At 41.0% G+C, this 12,332-nt stretch overlaps 1 protein-coding gene across 1 annotated transcript in view; it reads right to left on the bottom strand.

Annotated features, from left to right (window-relative positions):
• Positions 1–10,225, bottom strand: part of pik3c2a (phosphatidylinositol-4-phosphate 3-kinase, catalytic subunit type 2 alpha) — a 57,878-nt gene extending 47,653 nt beyond the window's left edge. The window contains exons 1-2 of the mRNA XM_085778384.1: positions 10,074–10,225; positions 4,607–5,854 (exon numbers count right to left, since the gene is read on the bottom strand). Coding sequence (XP_085634510.1) covers positions 4,607–5,773 — 1,167 coding nt within the window. The 5' untranslated portion in view covers positions 5,774–5,854; positions 10,074–10,225. The remainder of the gene's footprint in view (positions 1–4,606; positions 5,855–10,073) is intronic.
• Between the last annotated feature and the right edge of the window lie 2,107 nt (positions 10,226–12,332).

Here is a 12,332-nt window from a genome sequence, read left to right as displayed (position 1 = left end):
GACCAGAGTGAAAATGTCACAGAAATTAAATGACTGTGTAATGTTTTTTTTTCAGTAGGTTGTACTGTGAGTAGACTTATTGTGAATATGCAGATGGGTAACATGACATCAAACATGAAATTGGTTTAGGATTTGACAATTTCTGATGAAAATAAAGACATTTTCAGAAGGCTGAGCTGCAGCCAGTGTGTGAGGGAGTGATGTGAGAAGACATCACTCTCAAAGACGGCAGAGGATAATCGATCCAACAGATATAAACAGTAGGCAGAAAACTGTAAACATGACACCAAGTCTCTCCTGATTCCATAAATCATTTCAGCTTACAGTAAGATACTAACACACACAGTAAGTATTTGGTCTTAATGAAAAAACACCATGTTTTTAGTTCCCAGCTTCTCGGGCCAGTGCTCTTGTCACACATACTAAGTATGGGGCAGTTTGGAGTCGGACCATGTGTGCATTTAGATTTTTCATGGCCAATCAGTCCAATTGGCCACACCACCACGGCCCGCCCTCTGACTCACAAGCTTTGCTTTGAACAACTTTTAACCACAAAGGCCTTACGATGACACTGACCAAATATGAAGTTGATCAGACAAAGTTCCTAGGAGGAGTTGGTTTAAGTATGAGATCTTCAAATCGCTAAAACAGTTCAATTCAAATCAAAACGACTGACCTGATTGTTTGAGATTATGGCTGCCAGAGCCTTTTTTGTGCATCTCCACAGGTTCTTATGGGTCTCCTGATTTTCATCCACCTACTACAAAATAACCCATAAACAGAGGGGTCCTAGAATGGTCCAGGGAGCGTTATTGAAGCATTTTGCCCCTCCTATGTGCAAGAGCCTTAAAATACATACATTTTCACCAGGCCCGACACAATTATTTCTAAAAAGCAGAGGACAAAGAGTGAGAAATGGAAGCATACAATATGGTCCTCATACCCTCCAGTGCACTCGGGCCCTAAATAGTGAGAGTATAGAGGGCTGAATGTGAAGAGCGCCGAGCTGAAAGGCTCAGGTTACACAACACAGTAGTCTGCCCAGCAAACACAGGTTTGAACCTAGACATAACATATACACAAGAGTCAACACTGTTTCATCCTTTCGAGGGAGGAGACATTCCTCAGCTATGGAGGATACAGCTGGGTGTACACACTGAACAAGTTGCCTTCAGAGACCAGAAAATAGGGATGGAGCGGGGGGGGTATTCTTTGATTCAGGGTGTAATTTTTTTATTTTGTAGGGAGGAGGAGCAGTTTGGTGTCAAATACAGCAGCCAGGTCAGTTGTGAAAAGGACAAAGGAGGCACTATGGCTCATGCTAACAACACATAGGCTATCTATATATATTAAGGCTGTCAATGTTAACGCGTTATTAATGCCAACTCATCTGTTCAAGTTGCAGAACGTGAATATATAGATATATAGATATTTTAATTAAGTCAAGTCAAGTTAAGCTTTATTTACACTAACAGGCCACAGAGGTGCTGCTGCATCCCATTCACTGCAGACTGTGCATTCTATCATATTACAGAGCAGCATGACCATCTTTACTTTAAATAGATAGATCATATTAAAAAAAATTGAAAGAAAACCCAAACATACCTGAATCAAAAACTGACCCCAAATCAGTCTGACAAACAAACCAAACCGTGGATTTTCTGAACCATCCTACCCCAACAACAAAGCAAACACCAGTAGTCCTACAAAGGCACACTGAAACTGACCTCAGTTGATGATGTTTTTGACTGCACTGTACAATAATCTCTCAAAACACCATGTTCAAATTGTGTCAGATTTCCTGGTTTTGAGCTACCGTGGGGAATTCTGTAAATAAAGGCTTTTCTGTAAGGTTGATTATTACCCTGGTGTAAGGAACATACCACAGAGACCAATTGTTTGGTCCTGACATAGAGAAACACAATGAGCAGGAAGCAACGCTCTTGAGCTGTAACAAAAAAAAAAAAAAAGTGTCAAGAGGTAGAATAGCTTCTTAAGACTGTAAAAGCACTCTGGAGTTTTTGACAACTAGTGGTAAAGAAAAAATAATATGACATATCTTGTATCTTGGGGTGACTGTATAAATATACATATAGTATATATAGTGGTATATATAGTGGTATACATATATATATATATATATCAGTCCTGTCCAGGAGCTTTTCACTTCTTCCATTATATCTGAAGAGCAGTCCTGATATAACATAGCAGAGCTTTCATTTTCACACTAGAGATTAACAACTTGACGGTAATCTGACTCTCAACACAAGTGTGTGTTGGTCTGGTGGGCCTCAGTATGGCTGCACTGCTCCACATTGAAATGTTTGTCCTGTCTCTCCACCTCAACCCAGAGCTGCCAGCCAAATGACAGATGGCTGTTTAGTTTTAGGGAGGAAAAATAAGATGTAGAGGCAACAATGTCCCATGCCACTTGCCCAAAGCAGTGTCCCAAATGAATGTTCTAAATATTCATCACAACAAATCAGATCACTCACGTCTCAGCAAAATTAATCACAAAATGTGGTTGAGACGAAAATTATGTGGTGAAACGGAGGGTCGCTTACCACAGTGAAAAACTTAATTACAGGGAGTAGAAGTATAGAGGGTGTTGTGCTTGCAGTGGCTAATGACTGAAGAGTATACAGTTGTAAGCAGGATTGTAATGGGTGTTTTAGATAAACAAGAAAATCCACCATCGTCTCTTCTGACTAAACTGACCTCAGTGGGTAAACTGTGGTTGGATTTAATAATTTACTCTGCAGTGCACAGTTGCATCTATTCTGTAAACTGTGTGCAAGGACACATTAGTGTTAGTGAACTGACTTGTCAGGGTGGCAGCAGAGAAGCTGAAGCCTCCTGGTCTGGATAGTAACATACACCTGAGGAGAGGCAACGACCAAGACGGCCAGGAGCCAACCAAGTTCACCCACTGTTTCAATCAAAGCGCCCGGCCATATGAGCAACTAAAGTTGAGAACAAAACAGTTTAACAGAAAACCTCAGCTAACCCGGTTCTTAAAGGTACAGTGTGTACCGGTAACTTATTTGGCTTTTTATTAGGAAAAATCAAATATTCTTTTCATAAATACGTATTTAGCCAGTCTAATCACAATGACATCACAAATGAAGGCTTTTTCGTAGCTTAGAATGAGTTGTATACAAATACATACTGTAGACAGCGGTGCACCCAACCGAGGCTGCCATGTTGCATCGCCATCTTTGAATATGGCAGCCGAAAGGGGACAAACTTGGTTTCATCGCTCTATTGAGTGTCTGTGACTAGGCTTGTGCAGATCAGCAACCCGATCCTCTATGAGAGGACGATCGATGTTTTGTTTTTGTTTTTTTGCCGTTATAAAACACACACATTGGGTTGCTGATCGGCACAAGCCTAGTCACAGACACTCAAAAGAGCATTTAAACCAAGTTTGTCCCCTTTCAGCTGCCATATCCAAAGATGGTGATGCAACATGGCAGCCTCAGTTGGGTGCACCACCACCTATGTATTTGTAAACAACTCATTCTAAGCTACAAGAAAGCTTTCATTTGTGTACGATTGTGATTAGACTTCAGTAAATATGTATTTATGAAAACAATATTTAGTATTTGCTAATAAAAAGCCAAATAAGTTACACACTATACCTTTAAGAACCATGTGGTGGAGGTTGGTTGATAGGATTTAATTGACAACAGCAAACAACTGTAACCAGATCTTTAAAGCAGAAGTAAGCGGAATGTTTGTGTTAAAGCAGAAGTAAGTGGTCCGGTCGTTTTGGCTAATGCTGCGTTCCAGGCAGGCTTTTGAAACCGTAAATTACAGCTTCAAGTCACAACTTACGACTTTGTAGCGTTCCAGGCAACCCACTCGTGTTTTTCCGACCTGTTTTACCTGTGAAAGTCACTATAACGGCCACTCGTAACTTCCGACCCGTGAAGTCGACCAGATCGAACTGGTACGACTTCATAGGTCGGAAAAACACGAGTTACGAGTTGCCTTGAACGCACCATAACGTCTTGTCAGCCGATGGAGTTAGCAGCCCCCGCCCTCGTCATGGATCTATTGGGCCTCATCCCTACGTCGCCACATTCACGGCGTCCCTTGGCTGCACACACAGCCCTTCATGCCGTTCTCTCTCCTCATTGGATAAAACTTGTAGGATACGAGGAAAGTTTTCTCCTCGGCTCAGAGCAGAGCAGAGTGACTGACAGACCCGTGTTTCGGACCAAACACTCTATATAAGTGATTGCTGTCGGAAGATATAACTATTTAAGACTTATATTAACACAAAAATATCGCTTACTTCTGCTTTAATATAAGTCAATAGTTATATCTTCCGACAGCAATCACTTACATAGAGTGTTTGGTCCGAAACACGAGGGTGGGGACTGCTAACTCCATCTGCTGACAGGAAGTTAGCCAAAACGACCGGATCGCTTACTTCTGCTTTAATCTAAGATTTCTAAACCCTCGTCATATGTGTGTGCTTAAATATGCGACATTATCTTTTTCCAACTGAGCCTTGCCCACATTTAACTAGTTAAAAAAGTAGTACAGATCATTCATCACAGGTATTTGCCCGTTACAGTGAGATAGAACATGGTCTTACCTGATTGTTTGGCTTGTGCTGGGAGGAGGTCCCTGGGATGTTGAGTGAGTGACTCCTGGTGACAGCAGCTCCTGTTGATGCCCTCCGCTGCTGTGAGCGAACCGACAGTGAGGCTTTGGCCTCCAGCTGGGGGCTGCTGCTGCTATTGTTCCCTTCGGTCTCCAGCACTGCGTCCCAAGGATCCCCTGCGAGACCTCCTGGTACTGTCTGTGCGGCACCTTCTGATGCCAGAGATGCATGCTCGTTCTCAGCTTTATGCTTTGTAAGAGGGTCTAGATCCAGCCAGTCAAAGCAACTGATGCTAGATGACTCCGTCCCTGTTGGCTGCTGGGGCGGTGGGTTGGGTGCCAGAGCTGTGCCCGCTTGAGAGGAATCTAGGTCAGTGCTGGCTGATCTGCCATTCTTCAAGTATTCTGAGGTGCTGGCAATCTTGTCGAACAGTTTGGCCATCTCTGGGTCCACAGCTGGTTGTGGGAAGACCATGGCAGCAGCGGCAGGCTGGATGGGAGGGAAGGGCATGAAGGGTTGCTGCTGCGCTGGCAGGGCCATGAAGGACATGGGTGGAGTGAAGCCATTTGGAAATGTGCCTGGTTTGGGGTATGGGGCAGAGGGGAACATCGGGCTGGGCTGATGGGTGGGAGTGGACACATTGGAGCTTGTTGGTGTGGACAAGACAGGTGTCCATTGGTTGCCCTGGAAAGGGGAGGAGCTACAGGGAAGACCCCCAGGGTAGGAGGCACTCAGGTTAAACCCCAGGAGTGAGGAGGGGCGGGACACTTTACTGTTAGCCCCAAAGTTTTCATCGAGTAGAAGCTTTTCAAGTTCTTCATTGGTCAGTTTGTCCACATCAATATCCCTGAACTTGTCCTGCTCTGCCTGCTTCTTGGTCTCTGGGAAGACAATGAGGTCTTTTTCTGGTCTATTAGTAAAGGGTGAAGGTTGAGGAGCAGTAGTGGTATATTTAGATGCTTTTGGTTTTGAGGAGGATGCGGACGTGGCATACGAAAGAGGTGTTGATATGGGAGCTGAAATAGTGTGCGGCCTCTTCTCCTTTTGCAACTTTGCTAAAGCCTCTTCCTCCATACGGAGAGCCTCCTCTTTACCCACAACCCCTTTTGGCTGGGGGACATCCAGCTTGAACCCATTACCGCTTGATATCTGGGCCATTCTGTCAACTGGAGGGTGCCATGAGTGTGAAGGCTTTTAAGTCAGATGGCCCAAAGGGTTGAGGAGTGAAGCTTTAAATACCTAAACAAAGGAAAAAACATTAGAGTAAGTAATAATAGGTGGTCAAACAGGTTCAAATCAAACAGTATGTCACTCAGAACATTATTTTTCCTAATAATACAAGCATTTAGGATCCCCATCAATGCAACAGCTTATGGTATCTAACTTTTAACATTTTATTGACCAAACAACTAATTGATTAATTGTTTAAATAATCAACAGATTAATGATTAATTAAAACAATCATTAGTTGCAGCCCTACTTTCAACACACTCCCTTTCACAGCTCATGGAGGGGAAAAAAAGCTTGTTTACATATTCATGGATACCACATTTATAAGTGCTTCACTTTGTCTGTGCCACCCACACATACAGGTATGACCTGCTCTTCCTCCTGAGCCAAAGCTCAACTTGTTCACTCTGCTCATCGGTTAAATGACACGTTCTATATCGAAGGCTTCCTGAGGCCTTGTTGCTATAACCATGGTTTGATTGCTTATTGATTTGCCATTTGTCACATACGCACAGCAAATTACTTTTACTTGTTTTGGAGTCAAGGGCATGAATTAGGTCACACAAGTGGCACGAGCCCCATCAGCAGCATGTTCATAGTATTTAAATTGATTAGCTCTTTCACTCAAAGCGAGTTATCTACTTCTGTGTTGTTGTCTGCTCACTCCTCCCGTCGGCAAAGTGACGGTGGCCTCAGAGGACAAAAAAACTTGTTTACCACGACTGGGACGACTGGGAGTATTTTAGGAGCATGAAGCGATGAGGTGAAGAAGAAAAGGGATGTCACGATAATAGATTTTTTTGGTACGATTATTGTCAGAGAAATAATCACGGTGTTACGATTATCACGATTATTATGCATTAATTAATTTCACAACACTATCAATGTATAAAATCAAATATAGTTCAAATATACATTACTAATTATAGAATATTTTAAATATCTATTAAAATATGACCAATTATTAATCCACCAGAGGAAGTGTTTGAAATATTCAAGTCATTAATTCTCATCGATACCAAATGTTTAAGTTAATTTTAATCTTTTCTTTTTAAAATTACACTCTAGCATTTAAATTCCTCCTGCCAATTCAATGCTACGTTAGGTAAATGGACCATCAGTGCATTTACCTTTACTTTGGTGCACATCTGCTGACACGGTTCATACATAATCTTTTTTTGGAAAGTGACGGTATTTAGGAATCTTTGCGATCAATTAATCGTGGCGTTTAATACCACGATTAATTGTGAAAACAAGTAATTGTGACATCCCTACGTACAAACATGGCGGCGCAAGATGGCATTACTCTCTAAAGCAAGAACCTTGCTATATAAGAATTATAAGGCTACAAAAACCAAATGTGATTATACACTTACACAAATATATTGATAGTATATTCAGATTTTGCCAATGAACCTTGCCAATTATTACACACTGGACCTTTGAGTATCCCATATCTATATTATAAGAAAAAACATTTCTCCAAAGAGTGTTCTGTGGCCCTTAAAATGACACAGCGCCTTGTTCAAAGCAACCATTCATTGAGTGATCACAGCCCCAGGGTTGAGTGAGTTCCTTCTCTCCCCAGGCGTCACCGGCCTCTCCTGAGCTTCCCCTCCCATTGTGGTGAAGGCAGGCTCTGCTGGGGCTCAGGCTAGCCTAGCACTATTGTGCAGCTGAGGAATTTGGCATGCTAAGCAGCCCGGACGGGTCTCTCTCTTACTCTGTTAGCATTATGTTAGCACCATGGCCCAAGATTGTCTTATCAGCTGTGCTAACACCAGAAGGCAGTGACAATGTGGCTACATTCATTAAGCATTTGACTGGGAGAGCTTTGTACCAATCTCTTCCAGGAAAACAGCTTCAGGGAAACTAAATGCCATCATATTTTGGAGTCTAGTGTCACTGATGGATTAAAATCTCTGCAGAAATGTCACATGCCCTAACCAAAGTAGTTCATCTGTATATTATTGATTTTGCACACAGTAAGAAGAATGCACGCTCTGACAGACTAAAGCTTAGTAGTTAATGGTGCCGTTCCATAAGATCAAAGCCCCTTCAAACTGACAAGTGTCTGAGTTAACACACTGAGCCAGACGCTGAACAGCAACTGCTTCCTGGTTTCTGTGGTAAACACTAGTGGTTCTATATGGGGAACCATATGACATGATTTAAGCTCATAAACATTTGATTAGTTTGTCTTCCATGTTTTGCACTGCAGATCACTGCAGATTGGGCAGATCAAGCCAATATAGTACCAGTACAGGCCCAGTTGACAATTCTATTTTAACACAATGTGAGCTACACATAGATCACCAAAAGATCCTGGATCAAGATTCCCAGATTGTTAAAGTCCATATATGGCAACAGGGGACTAAAAAAAAATTAAAGAAGAAATACCCACTTATGGAGAAAAGCCAGCTGTAGCCAAGACAAATAGTGCAAACTCTGATCAGCTGCACCGTAAGAGAGAATGGCAGAGAGTTTACCAGTAGGAGCTTTATCATCTGAGTATGGCATTAGCACTGTTATAAAAGTATAAAGATTGAGATCGTGATAACAAATGAGGCAAGGTGTGCAGAGATTTCCCACATCATTGACTTGATGGTTTGATGAAACCAACATTATGGTTTTAACCCCTTAACATACGGGCAGTATTGCGTATTCAATATTAATAAATATTTTAGAATAGTATTGTATAGCCTACACATTTACTCCTAAAACAATTGTATTTTGCATCTTCTGAAACTTTGCAATCCCCAGTAAAAATTGGATTAAAGATGTATTGGTTTGAATAATGGGTGGCTACACAGTATATTACACTAAAATTCTTCTTTATAGTCTGAATTTAGGATATGATCTCATGACACAGTGAAAGTTGTGCTTCCAGTAGCTCTGCAAAAGTGCATATGTTGGCAATACACACTGCAGCTGATCAAAGTACAAGACAACATCTTTAAAGAGAAAAATGAGTAACCAGATCAAGTTCAGAGATGTGTCAGGTATGTTGTGATGTTTAAAGAGGTAGAACAATACAGTAAACCCCTCTTTGCACTGGCTTATCTGCTACCGAAGCTCATCTGTGCAAAACATTAAGTCTATAAAAAGAAACAAAAACAAAACCTGACAGGGCCATTTTGGAGCACTGGAAAGCTGAAATCCCTGATGTCCTCCAGTTGGCAAGAATCCCACAACAAATCATATGGTGGTGAAGCTCTAGTTTACTCTGCATTTGCATTAATCCGTTCATGCAAACTACAGATTTATTCTCTCTTTTCTATTCTTCTTTTCTGTGCATGGCATCTAAATCAGCATTTCATTGTCTATTATGGTACTGTATAATGATGATGTGTTGATTCTGATGAGCTAAAGTGTTCAACTTCTCTACCAACTTGCACAACAGAATAATGTCATCAGATGCCAGGCGTTGACAGTCAGCAGCAGGAGGATATTATTACATTATCACGTAGCATTTTGGAAGACAGTCAACAGACGGAAATATGACTGTCTTGTCTTGGTAACACAAAGTGAAAGTAACGCTACAGTTACAATTACATCGCACGGTTTTAAAATACATAGCAACTGAGTAGAGTCGTTTTTGTAAACAGCCCGTACAGCTATGATGCTAACCTGTCGGCTGATGCTCACCTGACAGCAGCTGATGCGTTGTGTTATTGTCAATAAACAGTCGCTTTTCTCACACGGTCCACCTCTAAAACAGGAGCTAGCTGATTGTTAGAGAGAAACAACAGGCTCTCAACAGGTTTTATAGAAAGAGACTATCAAACCGAGCCGGCTGGTCCGACCAGAAGTAACTTGTTGATACTTTTGATAGCGGTTAAGTTAGTAGGAACTCAAACTTTTGTTGGATGCTAAGTTTAGCCGCCGCTAAACCCAAAATATACAGCTGCACACAAAACAAAACAGACAGAGGCGTCGCTCACAGAGAGAGACACAACCACCACGACGGAGTTTAACTTAGCTAAACAACGACAACTTAACTTACATGACTGCTGCGGACTCAGTCTGAATTAACTATTTCTAAGTCTCCAGGCAACTGCTTCGCTGCTGCCAACTGGCCACAATGAGGAAGAAGTGCAGCAGCTTCGGTCACACGGAAACAACCGGGTAACTTAACGTTGGAGCTGAGGAATTCAGGCGAGAACCAGCTCTGACTTTACACCCAGACATTTACTGTAAAAAAAAAAAAAAAAGGTTCAACTCTCACCTTTCAGCGGTACGGTGTTTGGAGCCATTTTTCCTGCAGCTGCATTTTTTCCATCCACTTGCACCGAAGAAGGGGACGTCAGTTCCTGTTGAGGTGGTTGGATGGAGGTTTTGCCTGGACACGGTTGGATAGAGTTTCTTGCCAGGCTGAGTGAGTCACTTCGCCGAGGCCAGAGCAGCTCGACAGCGCCGCCGTGTGGCCCGCGGCGGCCAGTGTCCACATGGAGGAGGGGACTGACAGAAATGCTGGAGTGGAGGGAGGCTGTAGCTACGTAATTTGCGTGATGAATTCGTCAGAATAATACCAGGCAGAAGTATTATGTTGTAAATAACTAAGTAAATATTCTGTTGTGATTAAAACACAATATTAGGTACGGTTTAGTAGGCCTAATGTTGTGGTCCTAGTAGGCCTATATTAGTCAAGCAGGCAAGTTTGAGATACCTTCACTTTTCTTGAATATTTCAATTTTTTCAGCTCTTGTCAAGATGCTTGTAAAGCCCTTTGAGACAAACTGTTTGTACCTTGCCTTGCCTGACTCGATTCTACTCCACTACGTTCATCTAAGAGGAAAATATTGTACTTTTTTGTTGAATGACTTATTTTACTGAAGATTAAGACTAAATACAAAATATTTTTCAACAAATAAGAAGAGGTACAAACGTTTTAGCATCCTGTTTTACTTTAAAGAGAAAAAGTAAGGGCACTATGCAAGCCCATTTCAGAAACTTAATGTTATAATATTATTATGCATTATTATGCATGCAATTATGCATTATATTATATATAATGCATATTTAAGGACAAGGAGACCTATATCGCATTAGCTACTGCAACATAAACTTGTTCAGAATTTATAAACTAACTTGTATTAACCCACCCAAGATAGGCCTTTAGAATAGGGCTTACACAGTACTGGAGAAATAGTACAAAACACTCAGCTCAATAATACATTAAAGCACTCCACACAAAACTCAAAAAAATACTCGAAAATACAAGCACAACAACACAAGAAAGTAACCAATGATACCATAATAAAATCACAAGCAGATCAGTCTTGTCAACATGATTCCTCTGTTTGAAAAAACGGTTTGAATTTGAGCCTAAAATGATCCCAGTTCATGATCCAGTTTCTCTTCAGCTCTCCCGTTGATTCCCAAAACAAAAAAAGTGACTTATACAAATTAGCATTTATGAAAGGACAATTTATGTTTCCAAAACAGAAAGCCAGAAAGGATCCAGAAGATCATTGACCATCTGAGTTTATGAAATCATCTAAACTTTATCTAACTCCTGAAGGACATGACTGTGGTGTGTTTTATGAGGATAATTAGAGTATACCGGTAATCACTGATACATTCCAGAAGCAAATCTGAATGTGAATAACAGCAATGACAGTTATTCAATAAAAAAAGTAGAAATATAATATTTGTAGAGGATTATAATTGTTTTAATGAGCATGATATGCATGCCACCCAGTGCTACGTTGTAGCCCCTGCCCCACATTGCCAATTGGAATTCAAAGCATGCACTGCATTATCATCACAACTTTATCTATAAAGTTATAAGAAGGGAGGGACAGATGTGGGATTAAAAATTGTCCCCAGACTTTTGACCTGGGACTTTCCCACCAGAATCTGTTTGGAGCTGTACCATCACGTAATGGTCTGTCACACGTTACAAGAATGACATGACAAAAGTTAAACTGATAAATAATTTGTAGAGTATTTACATGAAAAAGAACAGCTGGTAGTATAAAGAGTATGAGACCAACACACACCACATGCTGTGTATAAAGACAGACATGATTAAGGCATCACAAATTTCATATACTACATAGACAAAGCAGATTAGTACTCAGCTAATGATGTGTATGAACATACAGCAGCATACATATATTATATACACAATATGATCATACGTTTTGAATGCAGGAGTTTTTACTTTGATCTTAAAACATTTACATATTAATGTTGCTTTCGGTTAAATTCAAGATTTGAATGTTTTCTCTGCTGTCAGCACAAACATTTGATTAAGAGTTTATTTGGTACAAGTGTCTTAAATAGTCTAATCCAATTAATCTGACCAAGAAGTTTTAATCATCGGTATGTTTTGAAACTGTTTCAGAGGAGAGGTGCTGGTTTTATATTCAGAGAGGCTGCAGTTTATGGTGCATGCAGTTGAATTGCGCTGAGAAAGACCCACATGTGTTTCCAGAGGGTGGGGGTAAATAAAGAAACACCAGGTAAAAAGCCACACTGC

The sequence above is a fragment of the Trachurus japonicus genome, chromosome 6, assembly GCF_045865225.1.
Source record: "Trachurus japonicus isolate A0001 chromosome 6, Traja_1.0".
NCBI classification, from domain to species: Eukaryota; Metazoa; Chordata; class Actinopteri; order Carangiformes; family Carangidae; genus Trachurus; species Trachurus japonicus.
Note: the sequence above shows the minus strand (reverse complement) of the source record. Positions and strands in the feature narration are given on the sequence as shown.